At 41.1% G+C, this 26,475-nt stretch overlaps 1 protein-coding gene across 3 annotated transcripts in view; it reads right to left on the bottom strand.

The window, feature by feature from the left end:
* The window catches only part of LOC130173718 (testican-1-like), an 88,260-nt gene extending 72,554 nt beyond the window's left edge, over window positions 1–15,706 (bottom strand). For 2 of the 3 annotated variants that reach the window (XM_056383174.1, XM_056383176.1), the window contains exons 1-2: window positions 15,528–15,706; window positions 14,782–14,916 (exon numbers count right to left, since the gene is read on the bottom strand). In XM_056383174.1, coding sequence (XP_056239149.1) covers window positions 14,782–14,913 — 132 coding nt within the window. In that variant the 5' untranslated portion in view covers window positions 14,914–14,916; window positions 15,528–15,706. The remainder of the gene's footprint in view (window positions 1–14,781; window positions 14,917–15,527) is intronic. The other variant, XM_056383175.1, reaches the window with a different exon arrangement.
* Window positions 15,707–26,475: the final 10,769 nt, after the last annotated feature.

Raw genomic sequence — 26,475 nt, 5'->3', positions numbered from 1 at the left:
TCAGTGTATCAGTCAGGCTCTACAGCAGTTCAAATGAAAAGTTCTGGCTAGATGAAGCCCATAACGGCACCAATTAAAATGGCACCACCCAAAGTGAAGCCACAACTGCCAGTATTGGCAGGAGTGGACCAGTTTTATCTGTCAGTTCCAGATAAAAGAAGCTCCCACTATTGATCAGCAGCATCCCAGTTCACCTTATTATCCAACTCAGAATCCATGAGAAAGTCACTGGGAACCTGCCAAAGGCTGGTGCTTTCAAGGTTAGAAGTCTACACACACACAAACACACACACACACACACACGAACCAGAGGCAGACAGAGAGAAGAGGGGAGGTTTAAAGAGTCGGACTTTATTCCATGTGGCCTGCTGAGTGCGAGGCTCATTAAAGTGTGATTGAAGCTGCAGCTCAGAGGCTGACTCAGATGAGTTTAATTAAATCTGTCAAACAATTCTTGTGTCACCCTCCAACATGCATATGCATAAATGTATTCATTTCCACGCCCCCACACCTATCTGACTCTGTCGCTCTCTCTCCCCCATAAATTAAAAGTAGGACATTCACATAACCAATCTCTCTTTATTCATCCCAAAGACATGACTGGCCATTTGGCCTCATTATTCTTCCCATGTCTTTCCCCCGCCCACTGCTCGATCACCGGGACTGCCCTTGTTGAAACATGCAACGTGACTGTTTCACCACGACCGTACAGAAATGGGAGATGGAGAGAGGGGTGACAGAGTGAATAAAATGAGGAAGGTGAGTTCATCACTCTGGTTGTTATTAAGTGGGAGGGTTTCCAGTCATCAGAAAAGACCCAGAGCTCCAGACCTTTGCCATTTTTCTCACAGAAAATAACATTGAACTGCTAAAAAGCTAGAACATGAACAATGAGCTGTTCTACAGTGCACCTAATTATGTTAACATTTGTGACAAACAATTGTTATTACTATGGTACATGGCTTCATATTTTCATTCTTCAGTGTCTGCAGCCCCTCTATGCCAATGCAGTAGTTTCAGAGAAATTAGATTTCTTTAGGCTTATGACCAATGACCTTAATGGAATAAAACATAAAGTATAGAATAACATTTTTTTGCCTTTAACAAAACACTTGGCATATACCAAACTCAAGCCTGTAGCTGCTTTCATCTGCAGCAGACACAGAGTGAATGTAAAGCTGTAGCTGTAAAAAGCCTAGTGACTATATTGTGTCATATAAATATAATAGCTTCACATTAGTGTATAAAAGTGTATGAATGTCAGGCTTTGTGAAATGGTGCTTCAAGTACAAACAGTGACTCAAATCCCTGTAGTTAAGTTAGCTTGTGTTATTTTATTTCATATGATTCAGGTAACCTTATTCTGTTTGTCGTATTTATGAATTTGTGTGTCATTTACCTGTAAACAAACCACCTGATATCCCCTGGTGTGGAATGTCATTTATCTGGATTATGACTCTGAATAAAACAAACGTTATCAGATTCCAAATCCTCCAAGATTTGTGTGTGTTTGCTCTGCCGATTGTGTTATGAAAGTATCTGCAGCTGAATGGAGATACAGGCTTAGTATCAGTGGTGGATGCTGAAGTAGCTGATGCTGGTGGCTTACTGTTCATGTATTTAAGTATTGAGGTACAAAAGAGAAAAGCCCAGTTAAATTGTGCTCTAAGTCCATTTATGAATCCTAATCAATTTTAAATTGACTTTTAAATCAGAGTTTCTCCTTCAACCTGTATCATTTATGTGTTCAAAATTAAAAAGTTTAAATAGGATATAAGGGATAAAAACACCATCTGGCTTAAATCTCATGTCTCTCTGGATTTGAAAGTCAGCCTGAAACAGGACGTCCAGCCAGCTGTTACACTGACAACACTGTGGCATCTGACTGGAGACTGGTTGTGCAGTGCCAGTGAAAATGGGTGTAAAATTGGCAGTGACAGGCTACAACCAACGCCAACAGCAACACCACCACCGTCATCCAGCTCAACAGAAGTCCATCCTTAAAGCAGAACACCGTGTCCAATATTGTTTTCATCCACTTGAACCTTTCATTTCTGACCTTTGACACACGGCAGAAAGTACCCGCTCACCACTCTGACAGCAGAAACACACCAACACAGAGCCTAACAATAATCTGGATTCTTCTCCATTAAAAGTGAACAGCAACAATGTGGTGCTGGCCATGGTGCTGAAACTGAATGCTTGGATTACAGCTGATGGACTCACATACAGTGGCAATGGAAAATAAAATCTCTTTTCTACCTTGCCACCCTAAAATGATATACATTACATAAGAGGAAATCTTATGTAATTCAAATTATTTTTCAATGTATCTTCCTTGCATTTTGTTCTCAGCCGTGTTAGCAGTATGGCTCTATGTACAGCATTGTCGATCTGTTGGTTGGTTGGTCCACCTCTTAAATATCTCAACAGCTATTGGATGGATTAAGATAAAGTTTGGTACGGATATAGATAGTCCAGAGGATGAATCCTATTGACTTTGGTGATTCACTCATTTTTCCTCAAGTGCCACCACCTGCTTGACATTTTCGTTTTTTAGTAACATGTCTTGACACCAACTGCCAAGAAATGTGGTACTGTCATTCATGTCTCCTTCAGAATTAATTATAATAACTTTTTATTCCTTTAACTTCCATCATTAGGTCAAAATTTTAATACGTCCAATGTGATGATGGCCAAGGACCTTCAGAACTAATGACATCTCCCATCAGCCTCAGCTCTAGTCCATGTTTAATGCTAATGAGCCAGTCGAACCAAGGTTGCTGCAATGATATGCATGATAAGAGAAACCCCAATATAAACAACTCTTCATACACAAAGTCTTTAAAGAAAGGGAATCTCTTGGTAGCAGATCCAGTTTGTCTTTAGAGAAACTAATAGTGTGGCTATATTACCCATAGGGCTATTGGTTTAACTGTACGCAAACACATACAGAGAGACCACGACTGTACATGCAGTATTCATTCAACCCCTCAGGGCTCAACTATTCGTTGCCATTACCTACAATTCCCAAAAGGTTTGACTGTCATAAACAAGAGTGCAGCAGGGAGTTACTTAGCTGCAGAGAATGACAAAATGATGCAGTAAGGAATATGGAAAGGCACTAAAAGCTACAAGGAACAGATCTGCCACATCTTTGCGTCAATCTCTCCCTTCCCTTCTCTCCTCTTTCTCTCTCTCTGTCTCTGTCACTGTCTCCCAGGAGCATCACATGAGCTGCAGAAGCAGAAACCTCCTGAATTATTGAAGCAGACAAGACATCTCTCAAACCCACACACACTCTCACACACAAACAGTAACTGTATCCCTGCCCTCAGGGGGAAAATGAGATAATGACGAATTCAATCTGACATGGTTTTAGAGACCATAAACATCAGAGTGTGAGAAGGAGGGAAAAGGAGAGGGAGGAAGAGGAGAGATGCTGACACTGATCGAAAGGCGGACTCTTGGATGTGTGAGAAAGAGGAACAGCCTGCCCCTGATTTATTTCACATGGTGACACTCAGGGCTGGTAAGGCTACTTTCACATGTGATCTGAGCAAGACAGCCAGCTCGTAAAAAAAAAAAAAAAAAAAAAAAAAAAATCCACTGCATTACAAAATACATTAGACCGCCTTCAAAACACAATACGTAGTGATGTGTGGTTTGAATGCGTTTCGTATAATCATCTGCAGCAACTATCTCCATTGGCAAAGCAATGATTGCGTCCATCATCTCAGTAACAGCTACTATGATTACAGGGAACAAGCAGAGGCAGACACATACAATCAATCAAAGCATGAAGCTGCTTTATAAATCAAAAGATATAACCTCATTAGATGACAGTGAAAAGAGGAAAGTGTTGGTCCAAGTGTGGCAGCAGCATGTAACAAGACACAAGAAGGAAAATAATGACTATTGTGACCAAAACAAAATGAACAACACTAATAAATACCTGATTATATCCTTCCTTTATTCATGTCGATTAACCCTTACCTATTGCAATATACAGTCTGTGCATAGTTTTGTCAATATGTTTACTATTTTAACAGAGCACTTCTTTCTAAGATGCACAATCATTAAGCTTCTTTGCAAAAGCACTGTTTGGATTAACATGGTAACATGACTAAAATAGATAGAACAACAAATAAGATTTATTTAACCTTAATCAAGAAATGAATGTTTAGCCTGTTCCCCACTTTGGTCAAGACAGAAATATCTATTGGATGGATTGCTGTGCAATTTTTGTACATTTTGTACATTATGGTCAACAAATTAATGGTAATAACTTTGTTCCCCCTGACTTTTTATTAAGCACATTTGGTCAACATTTTTATCCAATACTTTGTTTGCAACCAAATATCTATAAAAGTAATGACATTCCCATCTTTCTAAATCGCTAAACTAAGATGGTGAACATGTTAGACATTATACTTGCTAAACATTAACATTGTGACCATGTTAGCATGCTGATATTAGCATTTAGCTGAACGCACCAAAGAAGGAGAATAAAAGAAAGAAACACCCAACCAAAGGAAGAGAAGACGTGATAGAGTTCAAATAAATAAAAATATAAATAAATTCAATTCAGACTCGCCAAAAAGATTCTTTTGCATGTCTCACTTCTAAGCACTTGTAAGCACCACTGCACAGCTCATCCCTTTTCGCAGTCACTATATGATGTCGATAACGTTATATTCCAGGGTCATCAAGAGAATGAAGAGCAGGCGTGAACCCAAGACCTCACACTCCAAACGCAACAATACTATGAGTGTCATAAAGCGACTCCCTGTTTGGCGGAGTAACAAGCGGGCAAATAAGGCTGCTACGGTTCATCTCCATTCATGGAGATGAACTTAGAAAAGAACTTACAAGAAGACAAATCTAACACTGGCATATGGAGAGATGTAGCGGGAGCCAAACCTCAAGGAAGAAACATCCGATCACACATCAGAACTTGCACACAGTGGGGGTTACAGCTTCATTAATAGCAATGGCAACAGAAACACTCACACACACAAAACTGCTCTGACATATATACGTCTATATTTTTACTCTGACATTCAGAAATGATGATCAAAACAAGCTATGCATGTTTTATGCATGAAACTATACAGTTTTGCTCGTACTGACATTTTGACACACGTACACACACACACACACACACACACACATATCCTCCCACTTCAATCAAAACTACAGCTGCTACAAACTGTGGAAATCCTACATTATTATAGACATATGTTGACAGAAAGCTGGCTGCCTGTCATTAGTGTAAAGTGGATTTTCTAACAACGCTGGCAGACATCCATGAAGATGGAATATGATAGAAGTACAGGGAGGACAGCTTGAAGCCATATGGATCAGAACCACATGCAGGGTAATGGCATATTAATGCTGGAAATTAAATCCAGAATGAATTTGTTTTAATGCTGAAATGATTAGTCAGTTAATCAATCAGATTATCGGCAGACAAGAACTTTCTCTGGTTGCTCACTTTAAAATGACTTTTAAACATAATTGTAGACTGAATATCTTTGGGTATGTGACTGTTGCTCAGATAATAGAAGAAATGTGTACACAGCACCTCAGCCTCTTTGGTTCTGACATTTTATAAACTAAACTATTTGATCAATTCATTTGGGAAAATTCATTCATTCATTCATGATTGGTTAACATATTTATCTATAATGAAAATAATTAGTTGTTGCCCATTATAGTTATATGCTGAATATAGTATGTGTTGAGATTTCATCATTAACAGAATCCCTACAGATGAACAAAGAATACTGTGGGTAAGGGTAAGTGATATAGATAAAATCCTTGAGCTCTACTGAGCTCTGAACACAAAGCACAGCTGAGGTTTGATGGGAGTGTCGTTAGTACTGGTATAAGTATTTGGTCATAAATTTGAGTTTTGATCAAAACAAAAGTTTGACCTGTTAAAGGCAATATATGAAAAGTGTGATGCATTAACTTTTCAATTGTTATTACAGTTTGTCCTGAGGGGGACATGACTGCCTCTATATGACATGATAGTTGTTGACATTTTATATTCAAGAATTACTGCCTCGCAGCTGTATGCCTCTGAGTTACAGCACTGAATAATGGCCAGAAGTGTTTTTGCAGAACAGTATGATGTCACAGTGAAGTTGACCTTTGGCCATTCGGATATAAAATATTATCACTTCTTCAGTTTATCCTATTAGTTATGTGTGTTTATTGTGAGTTCTGGCCAAAAATTTGTTTTGTGAGATCACAGTGTCCTTGACTTTTGATCTTTGACCACCAAATTCTAATGAGTTCATCCTCGTGTCCAAGGGAATGTTTTCAAGAAATTCACTCAGTCCTTTATTGAGATATCACATTCGGATCACGACAATGAGACAGAGGGCAGACCTGAAAACATAATGCCACTGGCCCTGGCTGTTGCTGATGCAGAGGCATAAAATCCAAACCCAAACCCAAATATGGAAAAGTCAGAAAAAAGTCAAGGAATCACCAAAGTGAGATTCCTCTCTCGGGGACCATAAATCCCTGAACAAAAATTCATGACAATAAATGTAATAGTTAAAATGTCTGGCCATCGGACTGATACTGTCGGCTCTAGCTCATGCAACGATACGACTAAAAGACCAATATTGCTATAAGCCTTTTCCACTCATTGATTTGCAACATTTTCCACAATGATCTAACACATCCAGAGAGATTAGCAGCATAAATGACATGGCAAAAACTCAAATGGTAGGCAAATGTTCCACAAATGTATACATCTCATGGTATATATCATCATATCACCAACTGTATGTTACTGAAGGCATGTGCAGTATAGGTGATCCAATTCATCTTGTCATGAAGTGCTTTAATAATAATGGTATGTGTATAAAAAATGTATCTGACTTCTGATAGACTATTGCTCAGATTAAGAGATCCAAATACTGAAATAATGATAAAAAGGTATTTCAGGGGCCCAGGGAGCTCAACACACTGCATCAGAAGAAAAAACATGCAAATAGAAAAAAACACAAGCAAACTCTCTCACCAATTTGACAACACATGCTGCATTTAGAAAACAAATGCTGCAAATTGAGGAAACACAAACAAATACAGAAATCCCAACCCAATGCTGGAATGCTGCAAGTAGCGGACTACAACAGACACATTTCCAGGGGACACTTAAAAATTGATGAACACAGCTGGAACATGTGTGTTGTTGCCATGGTTATTCATGAAGTTATTGAAGTCGACAATCTGTCTGTGGAAAATCAGCCAAAATGTCAGTTTTGGGCTTTCACCACCTTTCTTTTAACATTGTGTTTGCATAATTCGGATATTATTCCAGATATCTGCTGTTAGCCCTGCAGCGTTTCACTTGCTATTTGGTTGTGTTTTCTGTAAATACAGACAATTTGTTTCTGTATTTGGTTGTGTTTTCTCACCTGCGCATGTGTTTTCAAATCAAGAAGTTTCCTTAATTTGCTTGTGTTTGGCTATTTGAATGTGGTTTCTTGAGTTGCACCACACTGAGCTCTCAGGACCACGGTACGTTTCTCTGTCTTGGCAAATCTTTAAAATGAAAGCAGAGAATCAGACAGCATCTCTTCAGAAAGACTCAACAGCTTAGCAGGAGAGCTTCATATCAGCACCAAATAGACTAACAGAAAGACAATCCCCACAGAGAGAGAAGGGAGTGTGGTGGGCCCGCCATGGAAAAGCTGACTGAAACACACACACACACACACACACACACACATGTTGTATTGATGATGGATTCCACATTTCTCCGTCTGTCCATCTGTTATGCCCACAGTCTTGATAGGCCTCACATTAAAGCTCCTCCTCTCTTCTTTTTTTCCATTTTGTGTTTCTTATCGTCAGCCAGAATTACACTGGCAATCCTTTAGCTGTTAGTCCTTTAGATGCTTTGCACACGCGCACACACACACACACACACACACCTCTCATAACCTATTCATCCCGGTCATAGGGGACAGTGACCTTTGTCAACCCTGCAACCAAATTGTCCTCCAGCGTGTTTGTGTGTGTGTGCATGCATATGTGTGTTCGCGTGTGTTCTTCCTGCCTTTTCACACACTCGTTGATTATATCAGGGTTCCAATCAGGGTTACCAGGCCTTGTAAATTTACTGATCAATCTCCCCAAGAGCCTCAGGGTGGATGGAAAGCTGTGTGTGTGTGTGTGTGTGTGTGTGTGTGTGTGTGTGTGTGTGTGTGTGTGTGTGTGTGTGTGTGTGTGTGTGTGTGTGTGTGTGTGTGTGTGTGTGCAGAGACAGAGGTTAGAGAAAGACATGACATTTTTCCACCAGTCAGTTTAAAGAGGTACAACCTGACACAGAAAAATACAATTGTCCCTCAATATGTATAAGGTGTTTGCGTACACACACACACACACACACACACACACACACACACACACACACACGATCCTTAGTGCAAAGATTGGAATCAGCATTTTCTCATTTGAAATCAATAGCTCAGTGAGAAATATGCATGCAGAAGGGGAGCATGCAAAGCGAGAAGGGATGAAAGGAGCAGAAAGCGTGAGAGAGAAGGTTTATTTTGAAGGGCACCGTTTCATCAGGAATAAGTCGAGTATAAAACGAGAGACAGAAGAGCCAGGAGACAGAGGAGATGATAAAGGGTATGAAGAGAAGGTATAGAGGCAGCTTAAGAGGAGAAAGAGAAATGGAGGACAGAGCAGGAGAGCGATAAGAAAGACTCACAGCTGTTCATCCAAGTCTTCACTTAATTGATGGAAATACTGTGAGTCTGCTGGGGAATATTCACTCAGAGGGTGTGTGTGTGTGTGTGTGTGTGTGTGTGTGTGTGTGTGTGTGTGTGTGTGTGTCTAAGAGGGAAGGTGAAGGTGACTCCAGGGTTCATCTTGTCTAAGCTGCTTCTCTAAACCACACCCCACCCTTCCCCCTCAGCTGTACAACCAACCGATCAGAGCACACACACACACCCACACACACACCAGCACAAACATAGATATAACAGAAGACCACCAGTTAATTTAGATGCAGTGGGAAGCTCCCAGGTGTGAATGTGTTTGCTGTGAGGTGGAGCGGAGCTGAGGAAGAACATGCATGGTCAGCAAAACACTTTCTTTCATAAATGCAAGGAGGAAAAACATGTAATACAAGCTACCAGAGCAACCAGGTTTGAACTGAGAAATAATAGTACCACTGCAGACAGTTCCAGAGCTGATAAACACAATGTAACTCAGAAATTCTTGCACATCCACACCTGCATACACACGCATGCACACAGTCACACACGCACAGTCACACACACACACACGCACACACATATCTCTTGTTTTGATAAAGAGAGACAGCGGGGGTCTGTGACTGGCAGCCCCGGAGAGACTGTCGTGTTGGAAAAGAGAATACTGCTGATAAAAGATGACAACATTTAATTCTCACTATGACACAGAGCTGAGACAGGCCGCATGCTCAATCACACATCGTTATATTGCAAGTGCATGCACATACACACTCACACACACACACACACACACACACACACACACACACACACACACACACACACACACACACACACACACACACACACACACACACACACACACACAGCACCTTGCAACTTGCTAAGATTTTCAACCTGCCACCAGGTCCACCAGCTAATGAATAGACAGTCTGGAGACGGCATTTACACAAAAATATATGAGGAAATATGAAGCAGACAACCGATGTCCCTCACAAATAACATTTCTGTATATGACAGCATGCAAACAGGGCGGAAGACAGGATTTCTGTAAGAAAGGAGAGAAAGTAGGAGAAGGAGGATTGGGACAAGAAAAGCCTCTTTTAGGAGAAACAAACAACACGCTCAGAAGAGTGGAAACAACTTTTCCACCTCTTGAGGATAAAAGTGGGGCTGCCTGAATGACAGCTTTTTTGTCCCTCTTTGCAGACAAAGAATCTGACAAGAGACACAGGAGAGGAGAGGAGAGGAGAGGAGAGGAGAGGAGAGGAGAGGAGAGGAGAGAACATGAGACAAGACAAGGGCCTGTGACATTTAACAAAAGACGCCAAAGCTCTCAAATGTCAAACAGTGTCTAAAAACAAGCAGAAAGCTTCATTTTGTCTTAATGAATTCCATCCTGAAATTTGCAAAATTAAGACGTATATGGGTGAATATCTGATCTAAGGTTAAGTAAACCAGACTTCAAATGTGACCAGGCTTCGGATGGCAACTTCGGGCACTTGATAGTTTTCGATACAACACTACATACAGATTTAGGCTGCTCCTAAAAACTGCTGAGGTTAGATGTGAGTACATCACTGCCAGCATACACACATTGCTATGATCTGTTATCTCCTCTATCAGGCTCATGGTCTGATGATGACTTCTCTACACACACATTTAACACTGACCAAACTTCTGCTCGTATTATACACGGACTCTCTGACACTAATGCTTACTGTACATTTACCTCAACACAAACTGCCCAGTAATTTCCATTGCACAACATAAATCCACCAATAATAGGCTCCCTGAGGCCAGAGTAGCAGAACTGGCTTTAACCAGCCTGCTCAGCAATCCACAGACCACAATGTGTATTAGCTCATAGACTTCACTACTGTATAAAAAGTTATTATACACAGAGCTTTTCAAACGGTTGTTATCTAAAGAATAAATACCAGTATTGTATTGTCTCTGCAGTGTAGAAAATAGTTCCAAAAATAACCCAAATTATTATCATAAAGGATTTCCTCCGTTGGCAGCAGAGGGCATATAAAATTGAGGTGAGCGGTTTCGACACATAAGGTGAAGTAATTAGACACATAATTTAGAAACAGTGAAGGACCATAATTATCCACTAAAATTCTTTATTAAGAACACTTTAGTGTCATCAGATTCACTCAACTCTTCAAATATATTGACTGCATGTCTGTCCGTGGAGAGCCGGAGCTGCTTCATGGATCCAACCCTATGTGCTGCCATTACCAGAGTTGGATTGCAAATTAAGATTTTCTGTTGTTACTGCCGAAGCTAGTTCTACCGCTGTTCCAGCTGGACACTGCATACTCACTTCTGTCCTGACCAGAATACTTTGATGTAGCCAGCAACACGAGGCAGCTGCAGACTCACAACAAAGTTGACCTGCCTGAAACAGAAACACAGTCCGACTCACTGCTGCATACAAATGTGTGTGCATTCGCTGCAGCTATACTTTATTTGCATAAAAGCTCATGAAAATTAAAGTGGTGATTGTACCCTTAGGAAAATTGAAATAGCGTTGATATAAATAACAACAACAAGTGATTTGACAAAGGAGCAATAAAGGTGGTTTAGCAAATTTAAGGATTAAGAAACAATTTAATTGGTCGTAAACATTTAGATATCCTCTAACAAGCTGAGCTCCAAACCATCCATATGGAAACAAAGACACTGCACTGGGAAAACAAAAATAAAACTCAACTAACCATAATTCTTAGACCAAATCCAGACATTTTACATGACAATGGCTGGTGTGTGACAAGCAAGCCTGTCCATGCGCTTCAGTCTGAGGCCACTTACTCAACAAATGTGTCCTTTTGTCTCCGCAAACCAGCTGAAATTCATGGCTGCAGGAGGTATGCAAGCAAGTGATGTTTTGTTTTTCTCTTTTGATTGAGGAAAAGATGTTTTCAAACTGAGAAAAGATAGTTTTAATTTGTACAGCAAATCCTTCCTTCAGCAGAAGTGAACTAGAATAAAACTGCCTCTGTCTGCACTACGCTTCTCTTCCAACACATTACACTCCAGTTATTAGGAATAGAACCAGGTAAATGTAAAAATCCAATCCCATTTTCCTTATGCTTTCAAAACAAGCCACCTGAACTCTGACTGTTAAACTATTGCACCAGCTCCCCTGCCACCAAACGGACGCTCATACATTATGCAGGAGGGAGCAAGTGGCTCATCAACAGGGATGCAGAGTGAAACATGGCAGGCGGAGGAGAACAGCAGAGAGGAGGAGTCACGGGTGAGGGCAGAGGGAGCGGGAGGAGGAGATAGATGGAGAGGGGCTATGGTTGAGGAAGCACAGGGTCATTCACTGCTCCAGAGACAGAGGAAGAAAATGGGAGGAAAGGAGAAGCACGGAAGGAAAGAGCGTGGAGTTCATGATCGGTGAGAACTGAGAGGAGGTGGGTGAGGTTGTCTGAGTGACGGACATGAAACACTGGTACATACACGTGTTCAGGATGTTAAGGATAATAAAAGGATTAAAATGATGACATCAAATCAACTAATCACCTACTTTACAACCTACGACTGGCTGGTTTGTAAATGTGAGTCATAGCAGCAGTCACATTGTGGAGCTTTAATCTGACATTTTCTTCAATTCTGAAGCAGCCTGTTGTTGGTCATGGATGAGTCTCACAGTATGATTTAGGACCACCATTTTTCACTGATGACCAATGATTTCACCAGTCTTTTCATCTGGGCCAGCCAAATACTGCACAGTCTAAAGTGGGCCTCTCAGCACACCATGATCAAAACGACAGTAGCTATCTCAAGATCAGGCTTTCACCAATCAGAAAAATTTAGATGGTTGTGGGAATGGTTGCTTTGTAGTTTTCAAAATCGATTCATACAGAACCACATTTTTCCTAATCTAAGGTCTTGCTGTCTGTGATATTAAAGGGTTTGGTGCCAGAGAGAGAAGGGGAGAAATGAATAAAAGAAAGAATGGCAGAGGAACGAAGACACAGTGGGACAAAAGACAGGAAATGTCGCAAGAGACAAATTATGACCAGCAGGTTTCCCTATGTGATAGGGCAAACAATACACACACACACACACACACACACACACACACACACACACACACACACACACACACACACACACACACACAGCTCCTGCATTCGGTTGGTAGTATTGCTTGAAATATTACACATAAATGTCACCCCTCCACCCCACCCCACCCCCCCATCCACTGCACCTCCTCTCCACTCCTGTCCTCCGCCCTCCACTGACAGTTTCCTGTTAATGAGTTTCATCTGCACAGGGAGACCACAGAGAGAAATAAAGAGTGGGCAGCACAGACACAGACACAGACACACACACACACACACACACACACTGCAGGTAGTAGAGCCCTGACTGAGTGTATACAGACATGACTAATACTAGCTCTCACATCATGGCTCCAGTACAGTATATAGGGAGGGCCAGCTCTAATAAGGCCAAAGTTAGCCCACTGTCTACTGAAATCTCTGGAAAACATGTTAGCAGGCAGCGAAAGACATCACAATGAAAGAGTATGGTATATGAAATACAACGCCAGTGGTTACACTACTGTCACAATCTGCCAGAAGACGACTGGTTAGGCAGGAGAGTGTGTTGGTTATGCATTGTCAGTACTCTCCAGGTGAGGCCAGGGCTTGGGGGTAAAATTTTGGTGTTGAGGATAAAGAACACAAGTTTGTCCTAATTCTTCAAAGAACAAATGGCATGCTTAAATGTTTGTGGGTAAGGTTTGGTCTCAGTTAGTAAATTATTTAAGGGCGCTCGAGAGGTATAATAACCTCCTGAATTTACCAGCAGTTGACTTTGTTTCACACAGAGGAGGAGGTTGTGCACTTTACAACGATAAGATTTTTGGCTGTGGCTTTAAGGTCACATTGTTTAGCAGCATCACATGCTTTTTCCCAGTTCTTCATCAAAGATACATGATGTTTATACTGAGTGAAATATTCAAACACAAGACTGCATGTTTTTATCGCTGAATCTTTCCATCAAATGGAAATACTCTGGATGTATTGTGCAGTTTTATACACATTTCCCCAAAATTCAGCCTGATATTTGGTATGTTGTAAAAACCTGGGGATCTATATTAAAAAAAAGACTGACAGATTCTGTTCTCTCTTTTTTTTTTTTTTTGAACAATAATTGGAGCTACATCTCAGTATGACTGCAGTTAGCACTTCAGAATACAAAGCACCTACTTTACACACCAGGTCCTCCTTCTGGCAAAGCTTGAGACGATTCTTGGGAGCATTTCATATAAGTTTTAAATACATCTTTCGAAACGTCTCGGTCGTCTCAATCGCTGTCAGTCAATCGTGGCGAGAGTAATACACAAATGTTTATGCACCCAGATGCATCTGTGTTGAATTGAGTCAGCTGGCCTGCAGTCAACTGTAGCGCTAACATGGCTACTTGGGAAAAAAATATGCCTGATATCCCTGAAGAAACAAGCCTCAGTGATTCTCCTTAATGGATTTAGTGATGTAGCCTACATCTGAACTACGCACATGCCTCTACACACACTAAGTGCACTGTCTCCTTTGTAGACTGCACCCTTACAGTGTGTTCGATTTCAGAGAGATCATGAGAATACAGCCGTTCACTTATCAAGAGATGAAAGCCCACTGCTATGGTGTGGCTACTTGAGAAAGAAACGGGCAATCCAGCCGGGAAATCAATCAGTCAGTCAAATAAATCTCCCATCACGTGCAGAAATCTAATGTTCTCTGTTTATGAGTCTGACTGTCTTCAACCGGGGTTTGAACCTGCTGAGTTTCTACAAGGTGGATTATGCCTTCTGGCAAGTGCTCAAGTACTCACAGGGTGTATCAAGGGCGTAGTGCGCTCCCTCTCCCTCACACACACACACAATAAGGCATACACACATAAAGAGACACACACACACACACACACACACACACACACACACACACTATGAAGCTAATTAAAGAGCCCCTTTTGGCTACATGTTGTGTCTCTCAATGCGACTCACATCTCTGAATCTGTTCCAGGATCTGTCCTTGTACTGAGCCACGGTGCTCAGCCATTTGTCGTTACTGTTACCGGAGACCGCCGTTTCTCTGCTCAGCAAGAGAGCCACGACAGGTAGCAGAAAGAAGAACATCTTCTGAAAAGCAAAAAGACAGAGAGAAGAGGGAGAGGGAGAAAGAAAAAAAGCAGAGGGCTGTAAGACGGATAGAGCCATTCAGAGTGATGGGGGAACCTGCCTGACACAGTGAGGAGAGGGTTGCTGCGAAGTGTGTGAAGAGCAGGATGAAGTGGGATCCACACTTTACAGAACACATAACTCTCACACTGTGACGCAGAGTGGGTCAGAGTGTCATCACAGAACATAGAACAGAGGGGGGTGGAAGGGGGGGGGCACAGGAACCACTGTGTCTGTTCACAGAGTGTGGAGAGAGCGCTCGTTTTATCAAATTGCTGATCCTTCTTCTAATCGGATTATAAACATTGGAGAGTTGTCACCGCGGCAGATGGGGGCACCGCGAAACGATTAGCTTTCCAGCTTCCCATCCGCCAATTTAAAAAGCAATTAGTGGCGTCAACACAATTGCCGACCCCCCACTCCTCCTCCACCACCACCACCGGAGCTTTTGTCTTGGCTTTCTTCTGCTTTCTTCTCCATCCAGCAGCAGCACCGCCACCACCACCACGAAAGTCGACTTGACTTTCATTTCCAATTAATATTTCTCTCTGTCAAACAGTGCTTTTACCCACCTGGGAGAGTTCGTTGGTGTCCAATGCTGATGATTCCCGGGGGAGAATAAGTCCACGGCCCCGGGCACTCCGGTAGCACCCGACTGCTTGTAGGATTGACGGCAAAAAGGGAGAAGCGAGGACGAGCGGACCGGGAGTTTTCTCCTCCTCCTCGGTCACCAGACACCGCCTCCTTTTTTTTCTTTCTCTCTCTCTCTCTCTCTCTCTCTCTCTCTCTCTCTCTCTCTCTCTCTCTCTCTCTCTCTCTCTCTCTCTCTCTCTCTCTCTCTCTCTCTCTCTCTCTCTCTCTCTCTCTCTCTCTCTCTCTCTCTCTCTCTCTCTCTCTCTCTCTCTCTCTCTCTCTCTCTCTCTCTCTCTCTCTCTCTCTCTCTCTCCCAGTACGCACTAACCGTGTCATTGATTTTCAGCAGGGGGATTTTTTTTTTTTTATGCTCACACCAGAGCGCAGACAGGATTTGGGAGCCGTGTCGAAGAAGCGCTGTTCAGGGTGTACAAACACAAATTTCATTTTAGTCACGCACCTCTGTTGTGGAATTCAAGCTCCTGTGTCCACCACAGTAAACACAATGAAGTTACATAAACTGTAAGATCAGCGCAGTTTTGGTGCCTGAAACGTCCCGCAGATCTGTCACAACTAGTTCAATTTGGGGGAGTATAAAGATGGAGATGGAGTTTTGTTCACTTTGGAAAGTCTCTTGTCTGAGTGTAGGTCAGCCAGAAGACAGCTGTCCGTGTTGGTGTCTGTGGTGAGTGCGGCTGTCTGGTGGAAACACTGTCCTTTATTCTTTGTGGTTCAATTCGAGTCTGTTTTATTGACCTGTTTCTGCACAAAGGAAGCCACGCAGGAGACTGGCGCAGCTCCTTATCGCCCCCAGTTTCACATAAATAGCTTTTCATCACAGTTCTCTAAAAAGTATATTTTTCAGTTGCCTCAAACTCTGACCAGGGTTAATGTAGTCAAGAACAGCATTTCTGTAGTCCTCTTGACCTGCTGCTTTGCACTGCCTGAGCAATGTAGGTTTTGTTTTTACCTAGCATTGTATTGTACATCTATACTTTATTGTACTATTTAATGAGTCTGGATTGTTTTGTCACCAAAGGTTCAGTGCTAAAATGTTTTTTTTCCTTACAGGAAAATTAAGCCCTATACATTACAGGCCCACTGCAAGTTGTTCTTTGTATTTTCTGTTTCCCGGACCAGAGTCAAATCTCATTAAAAATGAAACAGGTTAAACACAAAGACAAGTTTTACATTGCAACTGTGTTTTCTGCAGTGGGGAAGTGTGAAGAAAATAAATATCAAGTGCTTGAACTTGTGTGTGTGTGTGTGTGTGTGTGTGTGTGTGTGTGTGTGTGTGTGTGTGTGTGTGTCTCATGTTTGTCTACATTATGTAAAGTCAAAGTTTAAAGCATTAACTGGGTGGAGGATGGTTGTCACAAGAACAGGTGGCAGCCTTGCCAGTGTTTTGTGTCTGGTGATGCCCTTAAAACACACACACACACACACACACACACACACACACACACACACACACACACACATCAGGATTGTTCCAGCAGACCTGTGTGGTTTAATGAAGCAGGTGAACACCAGAGAACATAAAATTACAACTTGGGTGAAGATCTGGTGCTTGAATCCATCTAGGATCACTTTCCCTTTGCATGTATGTCTCTACAAATTTGCTCTGAATGTCATAATTCAATTCAATTTAATTTTATTTGTATAGTGCCAAATCATAATATACATGATCTCACAGCACTTTACAAGGTAAGGTCAAGACCTTTATTATAGAGAAAAACCAGACAGTTCACACAAAGAGCGAGCACTTGGCGACAGGGGGGAGGAAAAACTCCCTTTTAACAGGGAGAAACCTCCAACAGAACCGGGCTCAGGGTGGGCAAATGAATGAAATGGATGAATGGTGAATTAATTAAATCAATTTTAAGATTTCTGTCGTCTCTCCCTAAGTGGTAATAATACAAACCAAGTGAAAGCAAATAAAACCTCAGTAGCTATTTGTCAGGTGGATAGGATTACACTCTACATTGCTTGAGGACAAAAAATGGTAATAAATTCCAAGTTAATCATAAAGTAATGGTTCATTCGCAGTAAAAAAAAAATCAGTATGATGCTTTTACTTTACCTGAGAGGGTAAAAACTGTAGCTAATTTGTGCATAATATAAAAATAATTGTTTCATTTGTCATTTACAGTAGCAGCTGGTTCAGAATTTATCAGTCCAGTCCATTAAGAAATTGGTCTTTCTGCAGATTTATACACAGATATTATCTTTATTATTAACACTTACCATCTAGTTCCTACTTTATTGTGTCAAGATATTTGTGGCTTAGTGACCGTGACCTGTGGTATTCAATCCTGATCCCTGCAGTTGTCTAACTTTTCTATTCAGTGTTTTGTGATACAGAAAGTGACAAAATGATGTGAGCTGTTCCAAGGCCACTAGCGGAAAACACTTACTCTTTTGTACGTGACTGTCAACGTCCATGAAATCTACTTTAGCTATGGCTTGATATTATACATTCACAGGTGGCACCAATCACTTTTCAGCATTGCGCTGACTGACACTTTTAAGGCAGAGTCTAATTAGTGGGACTAACAAACAATACAAAAATTATACATTTTCATAACCTCCAGCTTTTTTCATTTTAGTCATTGCAAACCAAAAATGACATTATAGAAGAAAGAAAACAAATGAAGCCAATGAAAAGTTCTATTTTGTAGTTTATGCTATGCTTTAACTCACATTTTAAAGGTCTAACAGATTGGAATTCCAGACTTGTACTTTTTTTTTTTTTTTTTTTTTTACAGGAAAAGTTGCTGACATTTAAGTTTTGTATTGAGCTCTACTTTGCTGTTACATTTGCAATTGCACTCCTGCAACAATATATTATTTAGTGAGAAAACTCTGTAGGTGTCTTCCGGACTTAAGCTCATGTTTGCAGTTTTTATAGGCTATGAAAAAGACAAAAGAGTAGCTACTACTCTGGCAGCCCATGAAGCCATATGGGGATTTGAGGGCCACAAATTGAGAATAGTTGCATTTAAGGGCTTATTTTTGTTTCCATATTTACATGTTTATTGCATAAAAAAGGAGAAAGAAAGAAAAACCTCTTATCTTATCCTGGAATAAACAGTCACAACAACCTTATAAAGGAAAGAAGTGAAAGTCTGCAGAACATCTGCAAATAATGAGGCTTCCAGGTTTAAAAGCACATCTCTCACTGTGCCATCTTGTAAAAGGGCGCACTGGGCGAGTGGTGGAATTCAGCTCATAAGCAGCTTATGAGCTGAATGACTATGAGACACTTGATTTTGACATTTAGGAGCTCTTACACGATGTTTATATGCAGTATATGTTAATAGTTTTGTAGCCTGTGTTAAACGGGTCCCCTGACATTTACAGCAAATCTGGGCAAAGTTGGGACAAGTCCTGGAAATGAGATCGATCATTTGTCCTTCGGCTACTGCCAAATGCCTTATTTACATTTACATTTTGATTTACATTTAGACTTGAGCGAGAGCGATCAATATGCACAACACCAGTAAAGATACATTTTCCTTGAATTGCTCCAAGCAGCTGGTGAGATGGAACAAGATATCCTTAGGTGTAATTGAAGACACTGGGAGTATATTTTAAGTATTAATGGATTAATCAGCGCTACAAACTTGAAAATACTAGACAGAAACTTGATGTAGCAAAGCGATCTATCCCCATAATGTAAACTGTAACAGACAGCGTGGTTGGATGGATAAATGTATGACAGAGAGCATCGGAGGTAGGGAAATTTTTTCTTTTTTACTTTTTTCTTTTCAAATGATACGAAAGCCTGTGCTTTCAAACATCATTTTTATTGTGTATAGCAGCTTAGCCAGAGACTCACCACTCTCTGAGCTCAAAGGATCCAATCCAGGCCCACTTCAGGCAGTTATTCTCCTGATTTCCTCTCCCTCTCTTTCTCTAAATCCCAGCATCCACCAGGGGGGCTCTGAGAGATGGAGGATAAGAGCAGCTGCAGGGGCTCCAATTTTGAATAGTAAAGATCAAAATATATGAAACAAAGCAAAATGGAGCAGTGTCTCAGCAGTAAATTTACAGTCATACATCCCCCACACTGCAAGTGCAGATGGTGAAAGGAAAAGAAGGAGTGGGGGAGAGATGGAAAAAAAAATTATGAAACAAGATTAAAGTTGTGTGGTTGTGTTTGTGTGTGTGTGTGTGTGTGTGTGTGTGTGTGTGTGCGTGTGTGTGTAGGCGTGTTGGAAACAAGTGAGAAAGAGAAGAGGAAGGGGAAGTGTGCGGCAGATGTTTGAAAGTGAGCAGTGGGGTGTGATAGACTGTTTCTTAATGAGCTTTGCACCTCCAACTTAACTTGTGCACGAGAACTTCAGTTCTGCTCGAGCGACTCCGGAGAACAGCTCAGTCAATCTGCCTGAGAACGGACGGTGATCATAAACCACATCAGCCTCTGAGATGATATCTACCTATATCTGCCTCGGCTGTCCCACTGTGAAAGGTGCAAAAATGTTGCAAACTGTAGCATTTCCATCACACAACAATTCCCGATTTCTGCTTGGTGCTCTTGGGGGCATTCGTAAATCCAATCACACATCTGACGTTCCACACAGGATGAAAAGAGAAAACTCACTGAGCATGAAACCCACCAGCAAATGGGATAAAGAGTATAAATGTCTCAGCATCCCGACAGATGGTTTTATACGCCGGATACATATCCTAATCAGTTCCTCATCAAGGACTTTAGTGACAGTAAACAGAATATGTTGTTGACATGCCCAATCTAAAAAAGGACTAATTTAGCATCCAAATAATAATGGGATAACGTTCAGCATGTAAACACATTAAATCACTACAGATATCTGACTCTTTTAAAAGCAACCCCCATCCAGCTTTGATGTTTTCCTCTGTTGTTCGGGCACTACTGCATTTATATCAAAGTGAAGAGATGGGTGCCCCTTTTTTTCTGTCATTTTCCTTAATGTCTGTGTGAGAAGCAGAGTTGTCAAGGTTTGGAAAAGTTCTAAATCACCACAGCATTTGAAAAAAAAACAAAAAAAACAATCATGTATGATACAAAGTGTATGTATTTATACAATCAGCTAGATTTGATTTTCTCTCCACTGAGATATCACTGGAGGACATGATACTGATAGCACTGACTGACTGCTGACTACACTGAATCACCACTGTCTCTGCATGAATCAGAAGCTTTTAGTCATTTAGCTTTTCACTAGTGACTGAATGAATACCATGAATACTTCCTGTTAAAAGCTTGCTGAAAGACCACAAAAGCCACAGAAACAGTTTTGTACTGAACTGAATTCAACAGGTTGAACCAGCAACTGACTTAACGTACAATTGAACTGAAGACCGTCAGATTCTGTAACAAATTACACAGTGAATGACAAATCTGTGAAGTGAACTGAATAAAACAATTAGAAGGGAATCGTTATTTCCACCTCTAATTTGTAATTAGTTAACCTGCGTGTTCAGCACATTAACATGTAGAAGCCTTGCCAGTATTTTGGTGTCTTGCGGTGCCTTCTGTGAGGTTTAATGAAGCAAGTAAACGCTGCAGGCAGAGGAGCTGTCCATGGTGCTGATAGTTGCCATTCACCACACTTCAAAACTAAAGAACGTTACCTAACAACTCAGAGACTGACTGACTTTTGGCTGATCTTTGTCTTGAAATTAGGACAAACAACATTAATACCCAAATGTAGGGAACCACTTTGAAACCTCTACCGCAGGAAAACGGTGGGGAGTAGCAAAACTTCCCAGATACATTAGAATATCTTCTTCTTTCTAATCAAAGATCCTCAAGTAAATAATGTAGAGTACTACTCCTCCTTCTCAGAACCTTGACACATCACAGACCTCTCAGGGAAACGCAGCAATTGAGCACACAAGATGAAATTGGAAGAACACAGCGAACATAATTCAGAATACAGGCTTTCTGGAAAAAGTACATCAAAGTCAGAGTGTCTGAGACTGACACACATATTGTAGATAAAGAGAAGACAGACAGAATTAGAGATAGATCAGAAGGGAGAGAGGAAAAAGAGAAAGTGTAGTCAGCAGAAGTAAAAGTTTGATAAATTTTCCTACAGTGTGATGCAATCCATTCGTCTAGAAAGACAGACAAGTCACAAAGCTTAAGACGGACAGTTAGGTTACAGCCAAGGACAGGAAAGATAGTAATGAATAGAAAAAAAATATTATATAGAAATATATATATATATTTATAAAAAAAAAAAAAAAAAGAGTTACTTCGTAGCATAGACCCGTAGTGCAGAAAAAAACATTTGAGAGGCTCTAACAACACTGCACTTTGCTGCTAGTGTTGTGTTCAGGGTCTTAAGATTCCCAAGTGTTCAAGTAGATATTCCAGAGGAAACAGTTTAATGTTATAGACTGGCAATGACACAGAGAGGTTATCTCCCTATGGCAGCCCACTGTTAGAGAGGACACCACAAAAAGAGAGATGCACTGCAATGCAGCAGAGCGCCATGAGCTGCTTGGCCTCCCTCTAGGGTAGCTGTGAAGAGGCAACATGCAAGGTCACAGAGGTTTCTTGACTCAGGCAGTTCGAGAGGCTCTCTCAGGAGGAGTTCCTCACCAGAGACCAGGACCAGAAACAAAAGCCCCCCATGGGGGGGATGTTTGACACTGTGTCGGGGTCATTATGTGCAATGAAGCAGAGCAGTTGAGGTGCTGAAAAATGTGGCCAATCACACTCAGATACTGAGCAAGCCGGTACCCTGAGACAGTTTAAGTCATTTTCAATTAACTACATTGTGCTTTCTTTATGGTGTGAATACAATCTCGGGTAACCACAGGGTTGTGCGATTTGGGCATGAGACATTTGTTTGGACACAAAGCTAAACTATATACTTTTGTCTGATTTTACTGCCAAAGCCAGCAAAAATTGAACACAAGCGTCTGTTTTTTTATGATAGAAGAAACCATGTTTCAGCCTTGACCAATGATCACATATAAGTGTGTCTTTTTTTCTTTGCTTCTTAGTTCAGCAGAGAAGAAAAACATATTGAGCACATGATTTGGTGCCAAGGTAGAAGGATGATAGGTCACTGAAACTGTCCAATCAGGAATCAATGGCGAGTCAGTTTGTTTGTTTGTTTGTTTGTTTGTTGTAATAAGGCAGAGTGAAGACATAAGGACATAAAATGATGCCAGGGTGTTATTTTCTGTTTTGGCGGATGATCCAGAGTAAAGGTGTGAACGTATCCATGGTCATTACTGCTTCCCAGCTTGATAAGATACAGGGCCTTCTCTACCCACGGTGACAGAGAGGAAATTCTTTAAATGACCACAGTGGTGGGCTCGCAGCTGCCTCAGAATGGGAGGAAATAGATTACCCTTATCGAGGTTTTCTCAAAGGGAAGTTGAAGCCATGAAAGCTAATTACACTTTGGATCCGCAGAGAATGACTATAAAAAAAAAACCCACTCATCCCTTACATTTTATTATCTCTGAACTTTGCTGACAGGTATATGTGCACAAATTGTTACTTGTTGTTCTATTTTGCCTGTGATCATATTATGTGGTCTGTGGTAGCATGTACTGTATATGTCGCCTTCATATATACTAAGAGCAAAATTTGGGGACATTATAATGGATTTAGTGCTCTTACCCCCCATTATAACAGGAAGAAAGAAGGTAAGTAAAGAATGGAGGACATAAGGTTCCCAAAGTGTGAGCAGCCAACACATTAACCCTGCAGCGAGACGGTTTAATATGATCAAATTAATGCTCCAACACAGCTCCTCAAAATTTGTCTCATATTTGCGGATACTGTCAGTCTAAATCAGTCTCTTTCTCTCCTGAACAAATCACTCATTCTTTCAAACATTTGACACTGACAGTCTCTGACTGCCAATTAAGAAGACTCCCCCCTCTCTATCTATCAATCCATCTCTATATGTGTTCCCTTCATTTTCTTTGGTGCAGGTCAAAATAATCCCCAAAGAGCACACCCTGCCTCATACCAAAACAGTCAATCTAAAAGATGGATTCTTGGCATGCCTGATCAAAAATGTATTAATATTCCACAAGGAAGCATTTAGCATTCAGCCGGCAGCTTCTTAAAGTTCAAGTGCAGCCTGACACACCAATTGTTATGCCAAGACAACTGGTATGTATATTTCTACAAAACTATATTTTACAGTATTTGGAATGATTGGCACTTCAACGATAAAAGAGGCAACAATTGTCAGTATGTGAGTTATTTAGTAGAATGAGCCTGTAGAGAAGATTGATCCCTGTGTAAAAGCTTTACCCAAGGCTTGAAAACCGCCCTTGAACTCGAGTATGATATAAGAAATACAACACACAAGGAAAATCCAACATATAAAAAAGGTGCACATATAAAGAGCCCACTAAGTCTACTTGAGGAGGTCTTTTGCACAAGGGAGACAGAATCTTTTGCTTTCTTTTTGAATTTTGCAGCAATAGAGAGAGAGGAGAAAACTCAAATTCAGGTTTCAGGGGATGGTTAGTGTTGTAGATTCATGCCTGAGTCCTGCTGCATACAGCTGAACCACACAGGAAACTCAGTTGTCTTTGCTGCCTGCCCAGCAGCTTGTAATTGTCCACAATTCTGGCAAATGAGTCTCTGCTCTTTTCACATCATATAATTATATTTCTATAACAGGGGTAATTAAATGAATACATTTGACTCAGAGTGCGCAACAGGACTACAAGATGGTGGCGATTAGACGCCATTGTGACACCATCGTTTCACAGGGGGAGTCTCGCCATGAGCTGTAAAGGAATATACTGCGGATGGTGTCTTGAAGAACAGCTGAATATCTGGATGGATGTCATGTGGAGCAGCGTTTCTGATAAACCCACTGGAAGGAACCATTGAACAGCTGGTTCTAATGGAAACTGGTGGAGGCGGTTGCATCAGTCTGACACTAAAGTGACAGCAGACAGCAGCAGAGACAGGAACGGTTTGACAGCAAGGAGATGACTGGCTCTCTGAGGTCGAGGCAAAATCTGAATGCTTGAATTGAAAAGTGTAATCGCCCCATATAAGTCAGATGATAAGATTGGTAGCAGAGATGGAAATAGAGAGAGAAAAACATGTAATAAATAGAGTAAGCATAAAGATAGTTTTCCTGATTGAACTTTTGCTAAGCTCATCAACTGCTTTTCGGCCTATTCAATAATATAATCTCCCTTTTACAGTGTAAAACATTTAATCAACAAGTTTGGGAGTGATAGCAGATTCCACTCCGGTGTATTTTTAGTGGTGGAACACCTTTGTTTATACTTTATCACTACCATACTAATTTGCATAGAATTGAAATTGGGGGTCAGCTCAACCCCTAAAGTTTTCAACTTATTGAGAACTAAAAAAAACATCAAATTTAAAGGTGCATGATATTTTGTAGGGTCTCTGCAGGCAGTGTCATTATGTCTCTTTCTGACTTTCTCCCATCCCTTCTTTGACCAAGTCACGTGTTACTAATATATTTTCTCACTTTCCCTCCACATGTAAACCTACACAAACTTCAGTTTTGCTCCCACTTCTCACTTGGTCTTACTTGGGCTCAATTCATCCCAGGGTCTGCTCATCCAGCCTGTCATGCTCACTCTCGCTCTTCTTTTACTTTATTCTTTCTCTTTGGCGCTTTCTGTCTTTGTCAGATTTTCTCATTTTTTCTTGCTCCCACAACCCAAACCTGTTGTGACTGCAAGCTTCCTCTCTCATCCCACTCTTCACTTCCCTTACAGCTTTAAAATGCTGAATTACATCTCTAGTTCAGTCCCTGCACTTATTCATCCTCTGACTTTATATCACTTCTACTGCCCCTTCACTCGGTTGCTCCTCCTCAACTCTCTTCAGACTTTGCATCATGAGCTCAGGATGAGTCTCAGAGCACCCTTCTTATCTGTTTCTCTGGGTGTGACCCAAATTGTTTTGGACAGGCACAACATGGCTGCTTCTGCCAGAGGTCCTTTTGTTGGGCAACGATTCAGAAAGCTGTAAGTTGAAAACATTCACGCACTGAGAGGCACGCAGATAGAGGGATACAACATCGGAAGACAACACAGCCTGTTAACTGTCTCTCTAGGAGCTCCGCAGCAGGGTCAGGCAGGTTTATACATTACATGTCACACAGACACAAACAGCATCAAAGCCTCTCTACAAGGGCATTGGACAGGTTAAATGGTTTGCATGGTTACAGCAGCACTTCAGTTATACTGGTGCTGTCAGCAAAGAAAACATCCCTGAATAGTAAAAAGCTCAGATAGTTTTCTGATTATTTTTGAAATTAGCAAACAGCAGGGTCTCATGGCAAAATGAAAGATTAGATTTCTCTGGGATAAAATGTGTATGACCTGGTTAAAGTAATAAAAGATAAAGAAGCTCAATGACAAACAGAGAAATAATTGACCAGGTGAGGAGTGGAGCCTGACAGGATCTGTTATGCTCTATGAATATCGTGTGTTAGCCAGACGTAGAGGCAGTGATAAACTCTACCTGGGGCCCTGACTTAGATCTTTCACATTCTCTTATCACACACACCTGGAAATAACTTTTTACACATGTGCAAACACACACAGTGTGAAATCTAATCCCCAACTTCTGTTACCACAGCAGCCACCCGTGAAGACGCCTTCCTCTCCTGCCCTCATCTCTTTCACCAGAAAAACAAATGAATCACCGGTGAAGGGAGAGGAGAGAAAAGGAGAGTAGAGGAAAACAAATGAAACACAGCCAGGGGTGCCACACTGGCGGTTTATGAGCATCTAGTAACTTCAAAACAACACATGAGGCAGGAAAAAGACAATACATATGATAGTAAAGCAACTGTTAAAACAAAGACAAACAAGTGTGACTGTTATGTAGGAAACACTGTAGAAGCTACACAGTAGTTC

The sequence above is a fragment of the Seriola aureovittata genome, chromosome 8, assembly GCF_021018895.1.
Source record: "Seriola aureovittata isolate HTS-2021-v1 ecotype China chromosome 8, ASM2101889v1, whole genome shotgun sequence".
In the NCBI taxonomy this organism is placed as follows: domain Eukaryota; kingdom Metazoa; phylum Chordata; class Actinopteri; order Carangiformes; family Carangidae; genus Seriola; species Seriola aureovittata.
This window is presented reverse-complemented; position numbering and strand designations above follow the sequence as displayed.